The sequence below is a fragment of the Nelusetta ayraudi genome, unplaced genomic scaffold, assembly GCF_046127955.1.
Source record: "Nelusetta ayraudi isolate G7.1 ecotype Tasmania unplaced genomic scaffold, CSIRO-AGI_Nayr_v1 ptg000031l, whole genome shotgun sequence".
In the NCBI taxonomy this organism is placed as follows: domain Eukaryota; kingdom Metazoa; phylum Chordata; class Actinopteri; order Tetraodontiformes; family Monacanthidae; genus Nelusetta; species Nelusetta ayraudi.
In genome coordinates this window covers 5,345,001-5,369,865 of record NW_027466081.1, presented here as the reverse complement: position 1 = coordinate 5,369,865, position 24,865 = coordinate 5,345,001, and the positions used below count along the sequence as shown (strand labels likewise).

Here is a 24,865-nt window from a genome sequence, read left to right as displayed (position 1 = left end):
CTGCGGGTTCCTGCTGGGAAAGGCCGGACGCGCGTCGTCACCATTTAACTCAAATGTTATTGCAGCTTTATTGCAAAAGCATTTCCTGGCTGGCACCTCAGCGCTGAGAACGGTCCTGATTGTGAAGCACGGCAATCAGGGAAGGCTGATGTCCTCGCTGCGACTGGTTTTCACATTCCGAATATCAAACTGTAACAACAACCAACAGCAGCCTGCTTCATTCAGAACTTGAGGAAGTTTGTGCCAAGAAAAACTGTTTTACTCATAAATCTTTGAAATCTCTCTGCCTTCCCCTCCCCCGTCCCCTCACTGCACTGCATCCTCCAGCAACCTTCACGTCACGTTCAAGGTGAGAGGTCTAGATGCATACATTTATGTGGGTGTGCGAGCAAGTGCGTGTGTGTGTGTGCGTGTAAGTGTGCGAGTGTAAGTGGGTCACCGCAGGCGCCGGCTGTGATTGGCCGGGCCTCCCGAGGTGTAGAGGAACTGGCTCGGTTGGCCCCGCCGCAGCAAATAGAGGAGCAGATCCACCGAGACCCCGGGAGCCGCCGCAAGGAACTCTGGGAAAAGGCACTGAGAGGGAGGAGTGAGAGAGTGAATGGAAACTGGGGAAATGAGGTGAAGAGTGACGAGTCCGAGAGAGACAGGCAGGCTTTGCAAAATTGCTCAATCTGTGACTTTGAATGAAAAAATAATGAATTTAAAAATTAAAGTCTTGAGGGATATACAGTACATTTACAAAGCACACATTTCTTTGATGTGGCACATTTTTGACAATCTGTTTTGTCCTACGTCTGCAAAAAGGGGCCAACTACAACATCCACATGCACTTTTGTTGCAGAAGTCACTTCATTGATGTTTTCTAAAAACATCCAGTAAATTCCCTTAGAAAATCCATATTTTACTTCCCATTCTTGCTCCACTTTTGCTTGCTTTCACTTTTCTTCTGAAAAACCGCCCCTCTGTGATGTCATAAAGGGCACTGATGCCAGTCCCAGCCCAGACAGGTACTCCAAATCCGTGTGAGCTCCAGCAGAGCTTAAAACAGAGTTGTGCTTCATTCTTATGCGCTTCATCGGCTTGATGTTGGTCCGTCCCGGACGGGGCAGCACGGCGCTGAGGAATTTCTCAGCTGTTTGACATCATGCCAAAGAAGGTGTGAGTGAGTCAAAAGGAGAGCAGACGGAGGTGATGAGATCCACAGCAGAGTCATCTTGACCTTTAACAATCCCCTAAATTCATTTCAATTGGTTTTGACAGCTGAGTATCAACACTGAGTCAGATTAAAGGGACATTCTGTTGTTCTTCCACCTGAAAACGATGGCTTCAAAATTACTTTTTACTATTTCGGTGATTTGTGACATGCGACATAGCACACCAGCTCATTTCCACAACCTGACCCCCGTGACCTCGCACAGGACCGAATAACCTTGGTCGCCTGCCCGGCACCCTCTCGCAAGTGCTTGCGATGACGTGCCTGTGCAGTTTGAATGGACGGAGTAACAGAGGCGCAAACGTTCACCCCAAGTTGTCAGTGAATCATCGAAAAATGGGTATAAGTTAGGCAGAGCTGTTTGTTAGCTTAGAGTTGCTAGTTTAACGGTTGACTGCGGCTGTACTAGAGGTTTAATCTGTTACTGTTACACCTGGGAACCATCAGGTGTGCAGGATGGGGAAAAAATTTCAAAAATACACATTTGTATTTTTGGAAAAGCAAAAACATCTGAGTGTGTTCCAAATTAAACGTTTTTTTCTTTTTACCTTTAGCTAGAAAATTAGCAACGACCCTCCCAATGGACAACATGTCCCTGAATCCTCCAGGACCAGGCGGGTTTACAGTAAACACAGAGACGAACGGGGAGAAAAATAATGAGACGTGGTGAGAGGCTGTGAGTGTTTTGCCTGTGCGTGTGTGTGTGTCTGTCTGTGTGTGTGTGTGTGTGTGTGTGTTGTGCGGCCAGTATTTACAGTTTTAAAATAGAATCTAGCTGCGCTTTGTCTGTTTTCTTGCCAACAGAAACTGGAAACGAGTCAACCGCGTAACCTGCTGCTCGCTGTCATGTACAGGAGAGGAAAGAAAATGAGACATAATTCTGAGTCACACACGCACGCGCGCACACACTTGGAAAACCATCCAAATTTCACCCTGTTTTTTTTTTTTTGTACTTGGTTTTGAACTACCTCCTGTTTGCGCGCACGCGTGTGTGTGTGTATGTGTGTGTGTGTGTGTGTGTGTGTGTGTGTGTGTGTGTCCTACGCATGCGCACTCGCTCGGCTGTGCGTCGCGGAGCGCGCAGCTCTCCGCTGCTCCGCCGGAGTTGCAGCTCAGTGTGTCGGCACCTGGACGGAGGATGGATCCCTAGTCAGCCAGTCAGTCACTCAGTCAGTCAGTCAGTCAGACCCCTGTATCGATCCGTCCATCACTCACTTAGCGACGGAGCGCGCGAGCGTTTGTGCGTGCGTGCGCGAGCGAGCGAGCGAGCGTGCGTTTCGGCTCGTGTCTTTCGTTTCGAAGCTGGAGTTCCGCGCTTCAGACGCACCGGGCTGGACTTTTTTCATCCATCCGTCCATCACCTCATCTCCCCCGGTAAGGCACCTTCCTCTTCTTCCTCCTCTTCTTCCTCTTCCTCCTCGTCTTCCTCCCCTCGTTGCCTCCTGTCTGCTTTTATTTCCTCTCTTGTAATAACCCCCCCCACACCACCCGTTATGAAGCGCACTGCAGGCAGAACAGGCGGATTTTTTAAAACACCCGGTTCCGGCGCGTCTGCGGTTGTTTTGCCCTCAACACCGTTTCAGACCCATTGTTGCAATTAACAAGAAAAAAACCCCAAAAAAACCCCAAAAAACAAAACCTACTGTCAACCAGTAAAATCATCCTTTAAAAAAAATAAAAAAGGAAAAAAACAACAACAAAAAATGTCTTAAATATTTTCGCAGGTTCTTGGCAGCATTTAGTTTCTCTTGGTCTGCATCCACTGGGGAGGGGAAAATAGATTCTTCTTGGAATAAATAAATAAATAAATAAATAAATATCATCAGTGAAAGTCTGCCCGCTGTAACTGTCAGGTGACATTGGTGCGTTGTGACAGGAACGCGTGAATGGAAAACTGGCAAAAAAAAAAAAAAAGTAGAATATCCTCCTAAAACAAAAAAAGTCGAAAGTCTGACTTTTGTCAACGCTTCCTGTCTGTGTTGGTCATGTTACGTCAATATCGCGCTTCTTCCGGTTGATCGATCCGTCTCCTCTCCTTTAGCTCCATAGTGCTTTTGAAAAAACAAAACAAAAACGAGGTTTTTAGAACGATTATCTCACCGAGACTACGTTTCCCATGAGCCTCCGCCACCTGGCCGCACACAGGTGTGCCGCATCCTGCCAGCGACGCCTGCAGTGTTGCAAGAGAAGGAGATCGGCAGGACTTGAGTTCATTCAGAATGTGTGTGAGTGGAGCCTCGGCTGCAGAATCTTAGAGTCGCACTGAGTAACATCTGGACTCTGCCTGATAGACGCTGTTTATTGGATGTATCCACTGTGTGCTGTGACTGAGATGGACGACTGGACCGTGATTAAAAAGCAAATATCAGTTATTGTCTTTCAACGTTCATGATCTGACTTACTAAAGTTACCAAAAATACATTTAGAAAATGTAAAACAAAGAAAAAAGAAAAAAAAGAATTAGAATGAGTTTAAGTTAACACCACGTGCTGTTTGACACTGATGACAACTCAAAATGTGACCCTCATGTAGAAAAGATAGATAGATAGAGCGACAGAGCGATAGACAGGTGTACTCTACATTCCCAAATTGGTAAACAACACTGTTGCAGCACTAAAAAAAAACAGTACAAAATATGGTATAGATGTAATTTATTGATCCCAAACTGGGAAACTATCACCCCAAACCTGCTTCTTTCAAGATTCAAGTTTCAAGATTATTTATTTATTGTCATTATGTGCGCATAACGAAATGACGTTTGAGGTAGTTCTCGGCTAAAACTCTCTGAAAGAAAGAAAGAAAGAAAGAAGAAGAAAAAATAACTAAATAAAAAGAGAGCTTTAAATAAGCTTAAATAAGCTTTATTTTTCATCACTGATAACATCAAGGATGATTTCTGTTGTGTTTGTTTGCTTGCTTTTTGACTTTTTTATTTATTTATTTATTTTTTGCAGTTTAGATCCAGGTTGCATATTGAAGTGTGTGAAAAATGGATTGCTGGAAAATCAAAAGTAGTAAAATCTGCGTTGTCTGACTGGCTGTCGCTGCTGCAGGAGGACAGCCGGAGGACAGCCGGCGTGGAACACGCTTGGTTCTTGTCTGATGATAATCCCTCACAATACCAAAACACACGCACGTGCATGCACACTCACGCGCGCACAGTGCTCTGTCCTCCTCTTTTCTGTCACAGAGATGATGTTAATTTGCACATAGGTGACAATGTGACTGACTGACTGTGTGTGTGTGCGCTGCTCAATAATTGCACTCCCCCTGCTTTTTGACACCTGAAAACATTCATTTCTTCTCCTTATTTTTTCCATTTTCCCATCCTTCACTCACCTCTCCTCTCATTCTTTACTTCCTCTTCATTCTCTCCTTCCTTCCCCCCTCCGCCCCCCTCCCCCTCCTTTGCTTTCCCGCCTTACAAACGACTCCTTTGCTCCTTTGTGACACCGCAGCCGATGTGGACGCTGCCTCCTCTGGAGCTGCCACGTGCCGCTTCCTCTGCCCGTCCTTCATGCCCTCCCGCCCTCCCTTCCCAACAGACAGAGGCGTCGTCCTCTTGCGTGCTCACGCCGGTTCAAATCCCACCTGCCACGCCTTGTTTAGACGTCCGTCCGTTCGTCCGTGTGTGTGCGTGCGTGCGTGCGTGTGTCTCTCTCAGGCCCTCCGTGAGCTTAATTAATGCGAGTTGACTTAATTAAAGCTGATGTGTTCTGATAAAGGGGCGAGAAGGGAGGCTGACAATCTTCAGTGTGTGTGTGTGTGTGCGTCCCATATCAGTCCAGCACAACTGAACCAGACACTGTTAGGAGACGTAGGTGAACGTCCTCAACTGCAGAGGTGGGAAAACTTTTGGACCTGTGGGCCACAGCGGGCTCTGAAATGTGACAGAAGGGCCGGATTTAAAAGCTCAACCGGCCACAAATAGCCCCCGGGGCCGTAGTTTGCCCGTGCCCGCTATAGACACTCCTCATCATTCACGTTCATGTTTGCACAACAGCATGAAAAAACACTTGTTGAGCGACGGCACCGACTTGATTGTGAAGTTGTGCTTCACCGTGATTAACGCGTCCTGCAGCTGCAAGCCATCAGTTCCAGCCTGATCTGGCGGCCGCATTGCTGATATTTCAGTACGGAAATGCAGCAGTGGGTTTTTTCTCCTGATCTTTTCCTCTGTCATTACTACGGGATGAGCTGGGTTAGAGCGATGACCGTGTCTCTTTTATGCCGGGAATTCTGTTGCGAACAGGCGGAACTGGTCACGACGGGGGGTGGGGGGGCTTCGGTCCCTCGTGAACGCTGGGGTCAAACCTAACGATCAGAACCGGGTTGCAGTTTGACAGCAAAAGAGGGCCAAAGAAAATAAATCCCAGGAAAAAACAAACAATCAGCACTGAAGGCCTTTTCTGGTTTTCCACTCAAGTCTAGTGTAGGATAGAGTGACCAGCCGTCCTTTTATTGGGGGGGGGTTTATAAAATTCCTTAAAATGTCCAGGCTTGGTTCAGCTTGCATTACAGACTATGCTATGAGTGCTGCACTGGGCGACTGGCATACATGCGAGATGATGCCACAAAAAACCCCCAGATGGCTCCTGCTGTCAGATCAAAACTGTCAAAGAAATTATCAAAAATTATACTTTTTCTCAACACAAATATAGTTTTACGGATGAATTGTAGAAAAAGTAGCAGTTTTTCGCCGAGGTCGTAACTGATGGGAAGCGTTGAGTGTCGTCTGCAAAGATTGATTCCTTTGATATCTGAATTTAAAGCTCGTCTCCACGTATCCTGGGTTGTTTTTGCAATATTTTTCAGTATTTTTCAGAATGTGGCCACTCGAGCATAGAAATCCCTCTTGATGTAGACATCTGGCTCAACTGGCAGTGAAATAAAAGGGGGGGGGGGAAAGTCTGCTTGAATCACCTCCCAGTATTGTGCCTCACCTACGTGAGTGCTTTCTATGGGCTCTTTACCAGATGGACGAGGGCGATAAGTGGGTTTAGGAAACATTCCATCGGGCGGTTAACCACCCTTTTTAGTTACGGTACAAGATGTGAGGCCGTAAAAAAAAAAAAAAAAAAAAAAAAGAAGTCAAAGCTGGCTTGCCGGGAGTGTGTTAATGATGCCTTAATGAAGTGCTGGACTGCAGTGAAGGTGCTCCGTTGGGTGGCAGCCCATTCTCGCTCGCCGCTCGGCCGTAACCGCCAAGGTACCTGCTTCCGAGTGTGACACGCTTCTCTGTTGCACTCCTCCACGCAAATCAATTTTTTTTTTTACCCCCCCCCTCCACCCGTTTTACCTATTTATAGGACACGACAACATTACCGAACAGTGCGTTGTGTGTGTGTGTGTGTGTGTGTGTGTGTGTGTGAGTGAGTGAGTGAGTGTGCGCCAGGACTCAAGCAGTGGGCAGATTGAGGAGCAGCATGTTGTTACGTCAGGACAGATTAGTTTGGAAACCTGCAGAGTATAGCTAGCACACACACACACGTACACACACACACACACAATCCTGGATGCAAGTACAAACAGTTGTTACAAAATGCGCATTCCTGTCGCGCTGTCAGTCTGTATTGTGCTCCTGCATACATCATTATGTAATTCTGTGGTTGTCTAGCGTTCGATTCTCTTTCGAAAAAACACCTTTTCCCATTGTGGGGGCAGTTGAGCGCATAAGCGGAGGCCAACAGAAACAATGCACGGTTTTCTGTCAGAATTGATAAATAGCCAGCATGAATTAGAGATGAGGCGTCTTTTGATATTTAGCGGGCCTGCTGCGCTCGGTGTTGAGGAGAGCCGCGTCGCTGCGTCAGTGAACGGCGCACCGGAAAAACATACATTTACGTGGACCGATTTTGCACAAATGCGCTTTCTACTTATATAAAAAAAAAGATTGAGAGAAATTCCAGCTGGAGATTACTTATCGCTGAGGCGTCTGTGTCCAGTAAAACTAAAATATCCATATTATTAGATCAACATTACATGATATGCATTTAAACAGCACTTTGTAACTCCAGGAAGGCTGCTTTGGATGCTAAGCTAAGTTAAAGCTAGCCGTGCTCAGGATCCAGTTCAACCAAAATGTCAAATTTTGGTAGAAAACAATAAAAGTAGCCATTATTTTTTGTCTTTTATTTGCCTTACTGAGAGCACTGATGTGTTGTGCGCACACTGAGGTGAACAGTGTACTAAATTTACTAAGTTAGCCCAAGGTGAGGCGTTACCTTTTGAGCGGAGAGCCAAGAGCTAGCCAGCTACTTTTGTTACTCCCATTCTGTCTGCTGTGATTTATGAAGCTTCGCATGCATGCACGCGCGTCTGTGTGTGTGTGCGTGCGTGTGCGTGAGTGCACCTGTCCCTTGTAATATGTTATCAAGTTTTATTATTATCTTGCGGTCAGGTGACAAAGAGGAAGTAATAATGTTCATTACATGTGATCGGGAGATTATTAGAAAACACAATTAGCACCCTGAAAGGTGTAGAAAGACTGGAGAGAAAAAAATGACATTTGGGTGAGTGTAAAAAAAACCAAAACTGACAAGGTGTGTGTGTGTGTGTGTGTGCATGCGCGCGCACGTGCGCGTGTAAATAGGACGGCAGTGATGAAGTGCTCCTTGAGGCTTCTGTCTCTGAGGTATTACAGTCGCTGTCTTGCTCTCTCTCTCTCTCTCTCTCTCTCTCTTACACACACACACACACACACACACACACACGCGCGCACGGTCACTCTTGCGGATTTTCAAGGTCACTCTGTCATACACACACTTTAGTAAGTTTTCTGCCATCAGCCGGGCAGCGGCAGAAGGTTCTGCGGACGTAAGCCAGTAAGACACGCGCTACTTTTTCATCAAGCGATCGTCAAGTGATCCAAACCAGGAAGTGAAGCTTCAGTATTGAGGAAGTCGTCACAATCCAAGACTTTTGGTGCGCGGCTCAACATTAGCTTCACGTTACCACCACCGTGTGACTTGGATGCCTTGTGATATTTTGCTAAATTCTTTTTTTTGCCAAAGAAGTGCCGCAAAAAAAAAAAAAAAAATAGGCAAATATCTTTAGGCGTGAAGTCACTTCCTTCATTTTCTTCTTCTCTGTCTTCTTCCAGGATTTCTTTCTCGGGCCGCTAGCAACAGCTGCTTTCCGGCTTTGTCAGAAATAAAAACCGGAATTGATTGGTTATTGGTTATGCCATTCGGTTCAGTTCTAAGGCCAACTGAAAGTTGGCAAGAAAGACGGATTTACGCCACAGTGAAGAGTGAGAAAGATGCTGCGTTTGAAGTTGTGATAAATGCGAATCCAACTGCAAAGACAGTGTTGCCACCAGTGGATCTCTAAACTCAATTCCCTTTTGCTTTTTTCCCTCCCCCTGAACGTTCCCGGCAGGTGAGGTCCTCGCCGAAATGCTCTGCCTTTCCCAACAAGTCTGTCTCATGTTCCCTCCTGCCATTAGTTGAGTGGCGAAGGCGCTGAAAGTTTGATGAGTCGGCGCGTTGAGAAGGAAGCGAAGTCACGGCCGACCTGAAAGTCTTCTCGCCTTTCAGGTCGGGTCAATCTTTTCCGGCAGGGGTTTTGAGTTCGTCTTTGTCTTTGTCTTCCTTAAACAACATCATAGATTTTGTTCGGATAAACTGGATTTAAGCGGCATTTTGGTCTGACTTTTTTTTTTATTTTTTTTTTTATTATAATCTCACATCAGGATTGGGACGCTCAGTCGCTGACGGTGGCATCCAGCAGGCTGAGTCACCAGGAGGTCACGGAAGTTCAGCCCCCCCCCGGCCCCCCCACTCTTTTCTTGTTGTCACATGGCTGTCAGTGGACGTTCGGGCGAGTTGCGAGCGGTAATCTTTATTATCGGACCCACCAGATTACACACTCACCGTGTAAGTGCGGCGCACACCGTCGTTGATGTGCCTACACGCTTGCACGCTTATCTGCGGATTATAATCCCAGTTCCCACAATCCCCCTCTGGGTCACCCAATCACGTCCCGCCAAATCCTGCACAGGCCGCCGGGCAACCAAAGTGTGTGCGGGGGTGTGTGAACTAATCCCTGTCTATCTGCCGTGAAGGAACATCTGGTTCGTCACCGCAGCTTCCCGTTTAGGAAAGATGCAGAATCGATACAAGTGATTGTGTGAGGTATATCGATTCCGATTGGTCGGCTTCTGAAGCAAGTTCAGCTCTCCTGGGATCTCTCAGACCGCAACAACGACTACCAAGACCATTGATCTTCAGTCCGCAGTTGAACTGAGTCCTTCGCTAAACTAGACTCTCGAAACCCCGCTTCAGATTGGACGTTTCGAAGATAAATCTCTTCGTTTCGAGACCTAAAATCTCAGCGATCCACTCGGGTTGCCAGGTAAACAGAGTAGGCCTTGCTGTGCACGTGTTTGTGGAAGTCTGGATGAAAGTGCGTAATGTCTCTGTCCCATGGGGCCGTTCTCTGAGGCTTCCTCCTCTGACTCTGCCAGCGCTTCTCATTGTTAAAGAGCTAGAAAAAGAGAATTAGCCGAAACTAAACCTCCTTTAGCTTACGGCTTTTCTGTTGCTCATCTCACCTTGTAGCAAGAAGCCAAACACATTCGCTTCTAAAACATTTCATTATCGTTGCTGCATAAAATGAACGTCTAAATCTAACGGGCCACCCAAATCTGGACGTTGTAGAAGGGAGCCGCTGCTTGCTGCGTCCTCACTGCCGTCACCGCTGTTCCCGAGGACGTTTATCCGACGGTGCACTGCTTCATTAGCGCAGAGGTCTCCATTCTGGACCGGATCGGCGCGCGCAGCAGGCGCGGTTTCACCTTGGAACGGAGAAGTGTCAGGTCCTGATGGAGCAGAGCTGCTATTTAAAGACAGAGGAGAAGTCGCAGCGTCCTGGAGTGACAGTGAGACGCGAGGACGACCTCAATGGGCCTCCTAGAGTATGTGTGTGTGTGTGTGTGTGTGTGTGTGTGTGTGTGTGTGTGCGCGCGCGCGCGCGTGTGCGAGTTTGGATCTATATAATCTTGCATCTGGTGGATCACTTTCTGAGTTCTTGCAACCGCTCATGTAAACAGCTTATAAGAGATGCGTTTGCAATGAAACTTTTGCATTGGGCCTGATTAACTGGGAATCAATTGAGGAAATTGAAAGCGAGGCAGTTGATTGCTGACATACTGAATTAATATTCAAAGATTAGATAGATGGATAGATAGATAGATAGATAGATAGATGGAAATATAGATAGATGGATGGATGAAAGATAGATATATAGACATAGATGGATAGATAAGTGGAAAGATAGATACATGCAAATCATTTTCTGCAAAATTCAGTTTGCATATTTGACAGCAAACACTTGTTTTTTCAGTCAGTATATTTAAAGATATTAATATAAATGAATAGAACTAAATCTTCATGTCATACATAAACAGTTCTGGCATCTACTGGATTCCATTTTAGATGGAAATTTTAATTTAAACAGCTCATTGTGACTCATTGAGCGTCATTAGCGGGTGAAAAAAAAACCATGGAATCTTGTCAAATGTCAGTTTGGAATAAATTAGCGACACAGGAGCATCCAAAACGCGCGACTCGCACGGCTGCTGCATCCAGTCGGCTACTCAGCCTCAGCCCGTCCTGCCAAAACGCTCTTGGCTGGGGAGGAAAAAAAAAGGGGGAATCGGCTCGTGGAGGAGCGTTCTCATGTCGTTCCAGACGCAGCGAACGCACCGCGGCTGAATCCACCTGGCGGGAAGCGTCATTAGCTAAATGGAACGCACTTTATTTGTCCTCGCACCGTCTTCGGGTTACGGCCTCCTGCGGGGTCGGAGCCGCAGCCTCAAGCCGAAGGAATGTAAATTAATCAGGCTGCTTTTGTGAGTGTCACATGAAAAAAATCTGGCTGTTTTTGGATTTAGCCCCTTTAATGAGTTTGAGGTATTTGCCTTGATTGAATCCCCTTTTGGCTCTACCGCAACTGTGACATCACCTAAAGTTTGGCTTGCAAGAGTACGGAAGCGCATTGCTGCCACCCTAGAAAAAAAACAGGTCTCAGTATCACGTTATGACGTGATAGTTTCACGTTTTTCGTGATAATTTTCACGTTATAACGTGAAAATATCACAAAATAACCTGATACTATCATGTTATAACATCATACTTTCACGTAAAAACGTGAAAGTATCACGTTATAACCTGATACTATCATGTTATAACATCATACTTTCGCGTAAAAACGTGAAAATATCACAAAATAACCTGATACTATCATGTTATAACATCATACTATCCCGTAATAACGTGAAAGTATCACGTTATAACCTGATACTATCATGTTATAACATCATACTTTCACGTAAAAATGTGAAAGTATCACGTTATTTCGTGAAAGTATCACTTTATAACCTGATAGTATCATGTTATAACATCATACTTAAGTATCACGTAAAAACGTGAAAGTATCACGTTATAACCTGATAGTATCACGTTATAACATGAAACTATCATGAAATAACGTGACAGTTTCATATTACAACGTGAAAGTTATCAGGAAATAATGTGATGATTTCACGTTATAACATGAAAATAGTGGCAGCAATGCGCTTCAATTGAAAAAAAACATCTTGGTCAGGAAATTGATCTTTTTTTGTACTTATCAGACAAAATTCTGAGTTAACGTCAATTTTAGTTAAGTTTGATGTCATTTACCTTGGAAGGAATAAAATAAAATCTATAAATGCAACAGAAGTCGTTCTTATTTGTAAATCTGAGTTCCAGCCATCGCTTGTAAGTCTGTCAAGGGAACAAATTACTAATGTCCCTTCAGCCTGTTGGATGATGTCTCCCTTGCAGAAATGCTTATCGCTTTGCTTTGAGGGCAGAACTGCTTTTTTTTTTTTTTTTTTTTTTAGGTTTTGAGGTTAACGCTGAAATGGTTTGATGAGGTTTGATGCTGATGGAGGTCAGACACAGAGCGGGACTGAAGAGAAGAGACAGAGAGGACCAAGAGGATAAACTGGCTCATTTCTTTCTGGGTTTCTTTGGGACAAAATAGAACACGTACGGGCATTTTTCTTCCTAAAATCCCTGCAAGTGTGATGGTTAACCGTCTTATTAATCTCCTGGCAGAAGTGGAGTTTATGAAATGTTTCGTCTGATGGCAAGAATCTCTGGATGCTGCAGGGATGAAACGTGCAGAGATCCCACTGGATCGACTTGTTTTGCTCCTGCATCACTGCTACTGCTGCTGGACATTGTGTGTGTGTGTGTGTGTGTGTGTGTGTGTGTGTGTGTGTGTGTGTGCCTGCGTGTGTGTGTGTGTGTGTGTTCCTTTGACCACCGCCATTACCAGCTATAGTGACCCCAGGCTGAGAGACAGCCTCTTTGAGACCTCTCTCTCTCTGTCTTTATACATCTCCATTAGTTTCTTTGTCCTTCGTCCCCTCAGGTTAGACTCTGTGTGTGTGTGTGTGCCTGCGTGCGCGCGTGTGTGTTGTCCTCTCGGAGAACGAGGACATACATTAGTGCCCTCCTCTGTATCCCCTCTTCTTTATCTGCACTTGGTTTTCCCCCCCCGCTCGCTGACACACAAACGGCCAGGATGCCACAAAAGTCCAGATAAGGTCGGCGATGCTGCGCTCCTGCAGTGATTTGTGTGTCACCCCTTTAATCAGCCACACGCACAGTTAAGTCACAGCCGCAGCAAAGGTACAACCAGGCGGTGCTACATCTTTGTTATCCAGTACAGTATTTTTCACTTTTGAGGAAGCCAAATCAGGCTGTAGATACTTTAAATTTATGAATTTTTAAAAAGACCATCCAATTTTTTACAGTACACCTGCTAAGTAACACATGGTCTTTTTTGCCAATGTAACTGTATTAAACATAAATAATGTAAATTATCCAACATAGTGCAAAATCTTTTATCTTTCGTTACCATTTTGTTTCCTCCTGTTTGTAACTGTACACTCATCATTTTGACTCTCTTCATTAACCAAGACCCCACCAAACTACCTCTTGTGGATGGCCTCGTAATTTGGGAGGTGACAAGAGCTATGGTGGACGGTTCTTTGCAGAAAACTAGCAAATAATTTAAGCATCTTAAGCAAATAATTAAAAATCGCTGTTTTGTGGCAATTGTGCGTCAATGAATTCCTCAAAAATGAGAAAGCGTCCGTCCTTTGCTTCTTTCACTCTCTCCATATCCCAGATAGAGTGTGCAGAAACTCTCAGTCAAGGAAGTCAGCCCATTGTGATGTCACAAAGGGCACCAATACCAACAACATTCCCAAGCACGTAAAAGGTGTGACAAGGCATTTGTACTTCAGTTTATTTTCATTTTTTCAGTTTGAGGAGGAAGTTAAAGGCCAAAATTTGGACAGTTGGCTGTTAACAGAGGGCTAAATCTGCTATTTTCTTTCATGCTTAATCATGCAAATCTCTTCTCCTTGGCTGATGACACTTGCATGCAATCTGACTTGTAATGCCTGCTCAGTGCGACCAGGCCTTCAGTCTAAATGCGAAGACGAGCTTCTGTTTGTGGCTCCACTGGCTGCTTCATATTGAAAACTGGACTTTTTTTCAGTTGCAGTTGTTCCTGGCACGTTTCTTTCTAGTGCCAGATTGTTGAATTTGATCAAGGCAGACGGATGTCTGGGCCGACTGTGCAAAACTTCCGCCTAAAAACTCAACCGAGATAACGTTGTTCCGTATTAAACTTCAGAAGCGGCGTCGCGGCTCCCACTTTTAAAAGAGACGGCGGCTGTTTGGAGGCTGTCGCCACCGGAGGCACCTCCCTCGTCGGGGAAATGCGACATCTGAAAGGGTGAAAAAAATTTTTTTTTTTTTCTTGAGTCATCCGTAAACTCCCTTTCAATCAAAAGTCCGGGGAGGCCGTCGCCTAATCCGCCGAGTCTTTTTGAAGTCGCCGAAAAAAGATGGAAACGTTTTGCTTCCTGCGATTCCCGCGAATCTCTGACCCGCTTTCATCAGACGCTCTCTTCACTTCAGTCACAAATCACATTGTGTGTGTGTGTGTGTGTGTGTGTGTGCGTGTGTGCGTGTGGTGCGTGCACGTGTGTGTGCGTGTCTATGTGTGCAGGATTATAACCCACAGCTGGCCTCTCTGATTACCGGCTGCCTGGTCAGCTTGGATTAGACTCACACACACACACACACACACACACACACACACACACACACACACACTCGCGCGCACACACACATGCACAAACACACACACACACACACACCAGAAAAAAAAAACCCACCCGTATTCCATTTCACTTTGAAGCTAAATACTCATTTCACCCGCTTTGCTGTTTCTTTGTCTGTGTCTCACTACGTGTGTGTGTGTGCGTGTGTGTGTGTGTGTGTGTGTGTGTGTGTGTGTGGGTGCGTGCGTGTGCTGTGTGTATTTACCTGGCTGTGCCTGCATGTGTGTGTGTGTGTATGAATGTGTCTGCTGTGTAATTCCCAGCTCAATGGAGCAGATATATTTAATCCTTCCTTGCTAAAGCTGATGTCAGCATCATCTGGCTGTGTGTGCGTGTGTGTGTGTGTGTGTGTGTGTGTGTGTGTGTGTGTCTCTCTCTCTCTCTCGCTCTCTCTCTGTCCGTTTGCGTGCATTTTTTTCCAGCTAATTCATCTCGGTGGCAGATTAACCAGCTGTCTGCACAACATAAAATCGACTCGGAGCGAGCAGCAGCCACCAGACAGAGAGGAGGGAGAGAGCGGTGGCGGGCGGGGGAGGGGGGCTGGGATAAGAACGTCTCACCTTCTCACTTGGCATATCGGAGCCTCCATATTTTTTTGCAATTCTGCATATTGGACGCCTCCCCCGGTCTGAATGATACATAAGAAGCACTGTTGACTCGTCCTCCTTGCACCGGGGTGCAAAAAAAAACTTGTGCCTCTGTACTGGATTGACGGTGAAATATCGACACTTGCAGCCCTGAAAGTGTGTAATGAAAGTTGGTTCTCTCACGAAAAGTCATGCAAATGTATTTGTACTGGCGGGGACCTACAGGAAGTACTTGTGTTCATTTATATGTTCTGTGGCATGGAAAGAAGTTCTCGATGAAAATCATTTAGAAATATACTGTAGTCCAACTATCAGCTGAAATTCAAAACAAGTCCTCTTGAAAGGATAACAGGTCACATGACACCTTAGTGTGTCATGTGACCACCAGCCTCCATTGAATTCATGCCTTCTAACCAAACGGTTGCTCATTTATTTTGTTAAGACAGCTTCCCTTTTACCTTTTATTCAAATAAAAAGCATTGGTTTCTTGTTAGCATTAGCAGTAGCACCTAAGCTACAATTAATTTAAAAGGACTGTGAGGAACAATTAAGCTTCCAGAAAGTGCCTTTTCCACAGAAATAGTGACACGATGACATGCACAGTAGAGAGCGATGACACAGCGCCCTCTGGGTGTGTTGTAGTCCTGCTCTAGGTTGACAATATTCTTTCTGCCATAGATGATGATAATAAAAACACTGAAATCCCTACTTTAAGTTGGCTGGATGATTATGAAATCACTGCTTGTAAAGTGACTGAGGTACCGTCTGTGAGATCATTAAGTCGTTTTTTTCTTGCATCTAGACATTCAGTCGACTGATGAACTGCGACAGCCCTGGTCTGTTCACTGCTGCGAGCAACAACAAAACCGTGTGCTGCCTCCTGATTGGTTGAACAGACCCAGACGACTTACTTCTGCTGATTTCATTTATTATTATTCCGTGTTAGAACTAGATATGAACAGTGCTGTGTGTGTGTGTGTGTGTGTGTGTGTGTGTGTGTGTGTGTGTGTGTGCGTGTGTGTGTGTGTGTGGACCGTCGATGGTCATGTGACTGGGCAGAGCTGCCAGGCCAACAGATGGACACAGTCATAGACTGACCTCCACTCACACGCACACACACACACACACACACACACACACACACACACACACACACACGGTCATGGCTGCTCTCTGCTCTTACTCATTACTTCATCATCCTCCCTGAGAGCGATGGATGGGTCCTCCTCTCGCTGCATCCGCTCTCACTGGGGCCTCACTCCTGCCTTCCTGTCCGTCCATCTGCCTCTGCGCTCCGCAGACGCCCGTCTGCTCCGAGGTCGTTTTTTTTTTTCTCTCACTTTTTGAAAAAAAAATCTTTTGGGTTCTAAGCGATCACCTGCGCTCTGGTGCGTCAAATTTTTTTTTTACATTAATTAAAAGCACAATATCATCATTGGGTTTCTCAACCTTCCAATTTTTGTATTTATATGTTCAGTGCATGTCTTAGATTGACATTGTTAGTGCATCTAATCCACCCTTTATGTTTCTTTGGTTATTATTATTCTTATTTAAAGGTTGTTTTATTATAGCCAATTTTTAAATTAGTAAATTTTTCCATCCTGGACTCCGGTTGAAAAGCCCTATCATGATGGGTTATCCAGAGAAACCCTCTAGAAAACAGTACATTTAGCCCTGTGTTTGCAGCCTGCCTCAGTTTTGGCTTGATTTTTTTTATTTATTTATTAATAATTTCATTTGTTTTTCTTTGACAGGGACAGCACAGTCAAACATCGTTACAGGCCTGCAGTTGATTGTACAAAGCGCATTGAGACGTCTTTGGTTGGGATTTAGCGCCGTACAAATAAGTTGATTGATTGAGTTGATTGATGTGATGCATATAGAGTTTATAGCTCATGCTAATTCTCTACTTGAGTTGCCGGTTTGGCTTTAAAAGTTGCAGTGCAATATAAAACATTGATTATGATGAGCACACCATACAATGCAATAATTCCATAATCCAATATTGTATTGATATGATATGAAACATGCGCTCACTCACTCATTCTCCCCTGCAATATACATCAATACAAACACCTGCTGAGGCTGACAATCCACATGGCATCTGGATGGCTGTGTTGTCGCTAATCTGTGAGAGGAATCGGTGCCCTTTGTGACATCACAAGGGCCTGGTTTCTTAGTAAAATGTTTATGTTATGATATGATATGTTTTCGTTGATAACATTCCTCTGAACATATTCATGACACAATGTTAAAGTTGCTCTGGCGAGATGCTTACTAAATTGTATACCACTGTCACTGACCAAACTGTCCGTGTGTTCCTGCCCAGGGATGAAGACTCCTCTCGGCCCCTCCCAGCTCCTGGACGGTGGGCCGATCCTGGCCTTTGGAGGGATGTGCCACGAGCTGATGGAGCGGCCCATGCCCACCACCACCAGCCCCTCAATGCAGCAGACACCACCTGCAGGTGACTGATCTGCACCACGGTGACTATTCACCTTCCTTTTCCCTCAATCACACTAAAATGTCCAGCCGTCGAACCCACAAATCCAACTGCGCATCGCCGCATTGGAGAGATTGAGGGAACAGATTCAGCTGTATTTCTCTGTCTCTCTCTCTCTCTCTCTCTCTCTCTCTCTTTAACAAGCAGTGCTGACCTGTCCGTGTTTGTCTCCTTCCAGGTCAGGGAGCTGCTTACTCCCTGTGCAAAGTGTGCAACCTGCAGCTAACCTCCGCCGCCCAGGCCCAGCTGCACTACAATGGCAAGTCTCACCTGCGGAGGGTGAGACAGCTCCAAGCCGGAGAGACGGGAGCTGCAGGTACGTCAACGTGTAGAGCTTTTATGATATATGATGCATTCCATCATATGAGGAAGTCAAGTGCATTTTCAAGTTTGCAAATAAAAGATGCAAATACTTAAAAAGCTTAAAATCGAAATGAATCCTAAAATTCCACTTTCTGATCTACTAATTCACTAAAATTCCAAAATGTACTTGATGATGTGTTTCACATAACCATTTGGGATTGAGACAATCTGAAAGCACTTGTGAAAGTGCACGATTTTGAAATGGCAATGAAAGACGAGCACGGATGCAACAGTAGTAGTTTACAGCTGAGCTTGGCGGGAATCTGTATTGTTCAGAGCATCAAAACTTAAATTTGGGATTGGGGAGAAGGGAATAATTGTTTTTCCCAGACTAGGACTGAAAGAAATCCAGATCCAGACGTTATTCAGTCTGGCTTCTGCTTCCGAATCGGAGGGTTGTGACCCAAAACCTGAAGCTATGTCTGTGCTATAATGAGGTGGCCACGCAATAAAAAAAAAAAAAAAACAACCCAAAAAAACCCACACAACTGAAGAAGTTACTTTTGAAAATAACCGAGATCAGAGTTGAGCCCCGGGCCTCCTTTTAACGTCGCAACAAATTTGTTGAGCCTGGAAGAGCTTCAAGTAGCAGGAGAAACACTTTTATCAGCCGAATTCTCGGTACAAACATCCAAATTGTTTATCTACGATTCATTTCTATTTTCTGGTTTTAGCCGTGGCTCAGTCCAGGTCTCAGCCTGCAGCGCGACCCCTGACCCCGGGCCCCTCCCCAGGCTTCACCACGACCGTGACGTCCGGCTCCACTGCAGGTAGGAGCACCACCTCCTTCCCTTCTCCGCGGCTGTCACAGACTCTTCCGATTCTACTTCCTGTCTGGGTTTTTTTTCCCGCTAAAACTTTAATGTGAGCGCCAAGCTCGAGCTGACAGGCTTCTAAACTGACGGCAGGAAGTAAGCACTCTATTGCCCCTTCTGGAAACAACACGGCAGGACTCTGGTTCTCATGGGAACCAGGGGGAACCTTAATGGTCTGCAGAGTGAGAGTGAGTTTGCGTCATCCGTCGTCAACAGCTGCTGCCCTCTGGGAGGGTTCGGAGGGGGTTGGCGACCGTGCGTGTGTGTGTGTGTGTGTGTATGTGTGTGTGTGTGGAGGATCTCATTTTGACCCTGAAAAAGATAAAGTGACCCCGCATTAACCCAGATCTCTGCTGCACTTTTCCGCCCCCGGGGTGGCCTCTGTGAGAGTTAGCTCCGCCCAAACACCTGTCCGCCCGTCACGCTGGTAAGCTGCGGCGTTTAGCCACGAGTTGAGCCGCCTTGTTGCTGGTTGGGGCGACTTGATCTGATTGCGTCGCAATCATTTTAGCCTCTGAAAGTTACGTCACGTGAAATTCATCCATATCCTGTCTGCCAGAAAGGAGAAGAGAGAAGTTTGTTTGCTTGACCTGCCTCGGTGCAATAACATCTGAGGTTGGATGGACGTTTGTCTCTGTAGCTGCGTTTCCATTTGATGGCTGGTTGCAACCCATTGGCCAACGCGTGGCAGCGTCAGCAGTCAGTAGCTGCGTTTCCATTCCAGTTTTTTTTGCGAAATTTATATTTCTATTTCAAAAATTTCGACAGAGCACAATTGCGATTTGCAGGTGTTTCCATTGCATGGTGTGAAGCGCATTAGCGCTTAGCATTAGTGTCGTTGGGATTACTCCATAAAAGTAATCCAACCACCGATTGCTAATTACTAAGTAATCTGATTACTCCTTTACCTACTTTGTTTCATAAGTAATCAATTATTAATTACTTTAGTTTAAAAAAAAAAAGATAAAGTAACAGTTGAGAACGTCTTGTTTCCTGCACATGACGTACGACGAACCACAATATTCTTTCACTTAGACGAGATGAACTCAAAACAATGTTTGTATATCCAGCTATCAAACACAGTTGCTGTTTTTTCTTTTGGCGCCGCCATGCTTGTTTTTGGTGCACCGTCGCATATCCGTATCGGCGATGTTGCATGCACAGCTGCATCATCAATCTGCGACGTCATTGTTTTCGGTTGTTTTTCTAAATTTTCACACATTTTGTGAATCCTCTTTAGCTCGCAAAATATTTTTGAAAAGTAATGCAATTGTTACTTGGTAAAGTAATTACGATATAATTACCAGTTTTGCCAGAGTAGTCCCATTACATTACTCTGTTACTAAAAAAGCAGTTTAATTACAGTAGTGGATTACTTAGTAGTTACTCGCCAACACTGATCGTACGTCACATGCGTTTTTTTTTTTTTTTTTTTTCGAAATTTAGGTGTCCCCATTACCCCGTTTTTTATTGCGATATTTAGGTTTCGCGCAATTCTGGGGCTAACGTAAACGCAGCCAGCGATGCACTGCGACTTGCCCAGGGTCCACGCTGCCCTCGTTCTAACCCGAGCGCAGGGTGAAGGCGGCGGATGAAAACCCTGCCAAGGAAAATAAACCTGCTGCGTCTGCCCAGACTCTCGTGAGTGGCACCTTTGTTGCAGCGCGGCGATGTTGGGAGATGGGTGAGCGGAGGTGAAGGGGGCCTCTCCGTGGAGAAACATCTGTTCGTCTTTTGACGCGACCGCAGAGTGTCCTCTCAGTGTTGTCTCCCCCCCCCCCCAATTTATTTTAGTAAAAGTCAAACGACGGACCGCAAACTTGCTGCCGAGGCGACAAGGAAGTGGGGCAGGCGGCAGCGGGTCGCCTAACTGGGACGGAAGTGCGGTGCCGCCCCCCCCTCCCCCCGAAAGCGCTGACGTTTTCTCAGAGACGCGGTTTAAAGTGGCTTCCCGTCGATCAGAGTTCAAAGTGTTGGCAGTGGCGAGATCTGCCGCTGACACGCGTTTCCAAAACTGAAAAGACGGATTATGGAAATTGAAGTAATTTCCCCCGAACAGTAGTTGTAGAAACCGGAGACGCGCAAACAGGCCGAACTGAAGTAACTGGGATAACGATGTCACGTTAGACAGGGAACACAAACACGCACATGCACGCGCGCACGCACGCACACACACACGCACTGCAGCTGTAATTACACACTGTGTGCCCATATCAGTGTACAGGATGCTGTAACACTGATTAAAGATTAAATCAACATCTACCTCTCTCTCTCTCTCTCACGCACACACACACACACACACACACACACACACACACACACAGAGTCTTAACGGTTATGCCAGTGCTCCCTCTCTCGCTCTCGCTCTCTCTCTCTCTCTCTCTCTCTCTCTCTCTGCCTTTTGTGATGCTCGCTCGACCATGAAAAGCTCTTTGGCCTGAACTCGGCTACGCAGCGCCAAGATTTGTGTGTGTGTGTATGTGTGTGTGTTTGTGTATGTGTGTGTGTGGGGGGGGGACACAATGACCTGGCTGGTTTACTGGCCTATCAGCAGTCAGGTCAGATGACATCACAGCAAATACAGTTTTGTTACACGCCCCGATCAGTGGCCTCCTTAAATCATCTTTAATATGAAGCGGCTCGCGCGCTTTTAAGGCAGACAGATGCCACGATGCTGCGAGTTTGCTGCTTGGCAAAGTGGTTGGGATGAGGCGCGTAGCTTCTTTAAATGACGCCACAGAACAAAAACCTTAAAAATGTAAATTCAATGTGTTTTTTTCCCTCTTTTTTCAGATCTTTATTTTCTCTCCAGTGGAGAATCTTCATTTTGACTTCCAGAAAACAGTATTGGTTAGCCCTCTGTTTGTAGCTTTCTGCTGAAATGCTGGAGTTTATCTTCCTGCTAAAAAAAAAACCCTGATGGTTTATGTTTGAAAGTAGACAAAAATCAAGGCGGCAGAGGGGGACACACGTGGCGGGGGATGTTGTCGCCTGCTCTTAATGACATCACAAAGGGCTGATTTACAGAACTGTCTGTTGCCGCACACACTTGCTGACAAGCGGACGAGGTCACCGAAGTAAAAAAAAAAAAGAGCTTTCCTCATTTCTGGGGAGTTTTTGGAAAACACAGAGAAACTAAATTTTTCATCATTTTATTGAAATAGCAGGAAATGACATCACACAAAAATGCACAAAGTGTGTTTACTTGTTGGAGGCACTCAGTGTCCACTAGGAGGAGGCTGCGGCACGGCAACGCGGGCGTGCGCGGACACACATACACACAGAGACACACACACACACACACACACACACACACACACACACACACACACACACAGGCACTAATGAATGAAGTGAATCCCCATGACTCACATTCTCAGTGCAAATGAAGAGGATGAACTCACATGAGGGTAACACCACCCGCCCAACTCAGCAAGGCTCATCTCCTCTCCGCTCCGCGCTCCTCTCTCCAGTGTTCAGCGCTCGCCCTGGGCAGAGGTGCTCGGCGCCGCGCGCCACACGCACTCACACTCTTTGATTTTATAATGCGGAGTCGCGCTGCATAATTGATGAACGGGAGGATTTCCTGAAGCTGCTGAGGTTTATTTCGGATTGTTGAAACTGAAAAAAGTGCCGACAGAGTCAAGTCTTCCTGATGGCTGAAGTTCGGCGCGGGACGAAGAAAAACGGTGTGTGTGTGTGTGTGTGTGTGTGTGTGTGTGTGTGTGTGTGTGAGCCGCAGCAACTCCTGGCCTGGGAAAGGTCATCACGACATCCTGCTGATACACCCATGCGTAACGAGCTAACAAATAGACAGTTATTAATAGACGCATATTGTGTGTGTGTGTGTGTGTGTGTAGAGAGAGAGAGAGAGCGAGAGATACAGGCGCTCAGCATGTGTTGACGGTTGCTCTCGCGTCTGTGCATTAATCAGCGTATGAATAGATGATGCTGACAGATTTGCGCCGTCACAACACTGCCCAGTGCTGACAGTGGGCTCTCAGGGGGGGGGGGGGGGGGTATCATTCCATGACCAGATTTGAACCTTAAATGAAATGCGGCGACCACGTGAATCAGCGGCTGTTTAAGGGTTAAAAACAAACGTGTGCCCACAAGGATGGAATCTGCCTTCCAGTCATGTGGACGGTTGAATCGTCAGGTGGCGGGCGGGTGACAGGCGGCGGCTAAAGTCCATCAGTTTTTTGGCAGGGCGGCTGAAAATCATTGAGCGTTTGAATGAGGTGAGCAACAATGCTGCATTCTGTCGTCTGGCCTGCAGAGGCCGCCAAAAGTGGTTGCAAAAGCACAGAAAACGGCTGACGGTCGATATGGGAAGGAGCACAGAATCCATACCTTTACAAAGTGGCTCAAGTTTTTCATTGGTAGTAAAGAAAATATTCTTTAATATTGTTTCTACTTTTCGTATGGTCCGATTTCTTCTAATTTTGCGTGCAAACTGCCTTAAAGTGGTGGTTTGGGCTACAGTTTAGTAGTCAAGTCGACTACCAAAATCAACTCGACTTTAGTTGCTGTTTTCAAAGTGAACCAGAGATTGTGAGATCATTCTCTAGGCTTCAAAAAAGGTCATTCACCAACCGGTGGGTTGACGTCATGACGACTCCGTCCATCCTTAAATACAGTCCATGAGCTCATCGTGGAGCATCGTGGAGGTCTGCATGGTGGAGTTTTTGTTCATTCGTCCTGCAAGGCTGCACCACCGGATAGCAATTTTTTTTTGCGTCTCATCTTTGGTTGGGAATGTGTGGAATCAGCCCAGCAGCTTGACCCACAACCAGGAGGGATGGAGGTCTGACTGAAGGTAGCGGTGGCGGCGGCTCTCGTTTTCTTCTTCCACTCCCCCCTCCACTGACACCTCCTTCATGCCCCCCCCACCCCTCCAGTGTCGCCGCCGCCTCATTGGTTCTGCTTTCGTTGATTCTCCCGCTCGACGTCGACCTTGTTTACGTTCGCCCGCCACCCGGCGGCGCGTACCGTCTGGGAGGCACGTTCAAAGGTTGCGTCCCCTTCTCCCCTCCCCCGCTTTTTTTTTTTTTTTTTTTTTTTTTTTTTTGGCTCACAGTGCCATCAACCGTCTGAGTCTCAGCGCGGGGGAGGGAGGGAGGAGGTGGGTGGGGGGTGGGCTCTCGGGCGTCCCCTCCTCTGAGACCTCGGGGAGGGATGTCATCGCCGCTCGCCGCGGAAACATCATCACCTCGGCCGCTCGGCGACGCCGTGGCTGCTCTCTGCCTGCCTGCCTGCCTGCCTGCCTGCCTCTCCATCCTACATCCTCACACACACACACACACAGACACACACGAGCGCTTTTTTCCCCTCCGCGTTCACACACTCTCACACTCACACACGCTGGCAGCCAGGTGGTGATTCTCGCCGTTTGTTTTGGATTTTTCCTCCCCCACGTTACTTTTTTTTTTATCATCGGTGATTAAGGGGGAAGGGGGGGGCAGAGGAGGGAGGGGGGGTGGATGAGAGAGGGAGGGGGAGGGGGCCGCTGTCTCCGCACCCCCCCCACGCCGCCGCCGTCCGCGATGTGGAGGAGTTTCCCGAGTCGAGGTAAGAAAGAGATCCGGCTGTCTGCCTGCCTGCGTCCGAGCGCCTTCTACGCTCTTTTCAATGCTGCTGCTGCTGTGTGTGTGTGTGTGTGTGTGTGTGTGTGTGTGTGTGTGTATGTGCGTGCATGTGAGGGAATGTTCTCAGGAAAACGGTTCGGAACGTGCAAATAGGAGTTCATGACCTGCGTTTGAACCTCAGGTTTCACCCTGAGCGGTGACAACTCGGAGTCACGCTTTGATTTCACTCCTCTTCACTGATGAACACCAGATTTGGCAGAACATTCCGGATCAGGGTGGATGTTTCCTTTTAATTGTCAAGTCACCTCAACGTCCAATTTATTTTTTGTTGCCTGCGACGCCTCGACTGAGCAGACGTTAAAGTCAAGGCAGCCTGGAAAAGGAAAGATCTTCTTCCCACTGCTTTGCTTATGTCAAGATATCACTGAGATGTTGTTTTTACATTCAGAATTAGATGCCTGGGTCCTTTTTTTATCACGGGCAATTCCCATTGGTTCACTTGACACTCAAGTCAAATTGATCATATCGCTGTGTTCACAACCAAGGATGAACTACCATTAGCTTGGCGTGTTAACATACAACTTTAAAACCTGTTTTTAGGAGT

At 46.4% G+C, this 24,865-nt stretch overlaps 1 protein-coding gene across 3 annotated transcripts in view; it reads left to right on the top strand.

Annotated features, from left to right (window-relative positions):
- Positions 1-2,342: 2,342 nt before the first annotated feature.
- The window catches only part of znf385b (zinc finger protein 385B), a 42,173-nt gene continuing 19,650 nt past the window's right edge, over positions 2,343-24,865 (top strand). For 2 of the 3 annotated variants that reach the window (XM_076031044.1, XM_076031043.1), the window contains exons 1-4: positions 3,149-3,438; positions 17,322-17,459; positions 17,674-17,811; positions 18,533-18,628. In XM_076031044.1, coding sequence (XP_075887159.1) covers positions 3,330-3,438; positions 17,322-17,459; positions 17,674-17,811; positions 18,533-18,628 — 481 coding nt within the window. In that variant the 5' untranslated portion in view covers positions 3,149-3,329. Of the gene's footprint in view, positions 2,588-3,148; positions 3,439-17,321; positions 17,460-17,673; positions 17,812-18,532; positions 18,629-24,865 lie in introns of those variants that run through there. The other variant, XM_076031045.1, reaches the window with a different exon arrangement.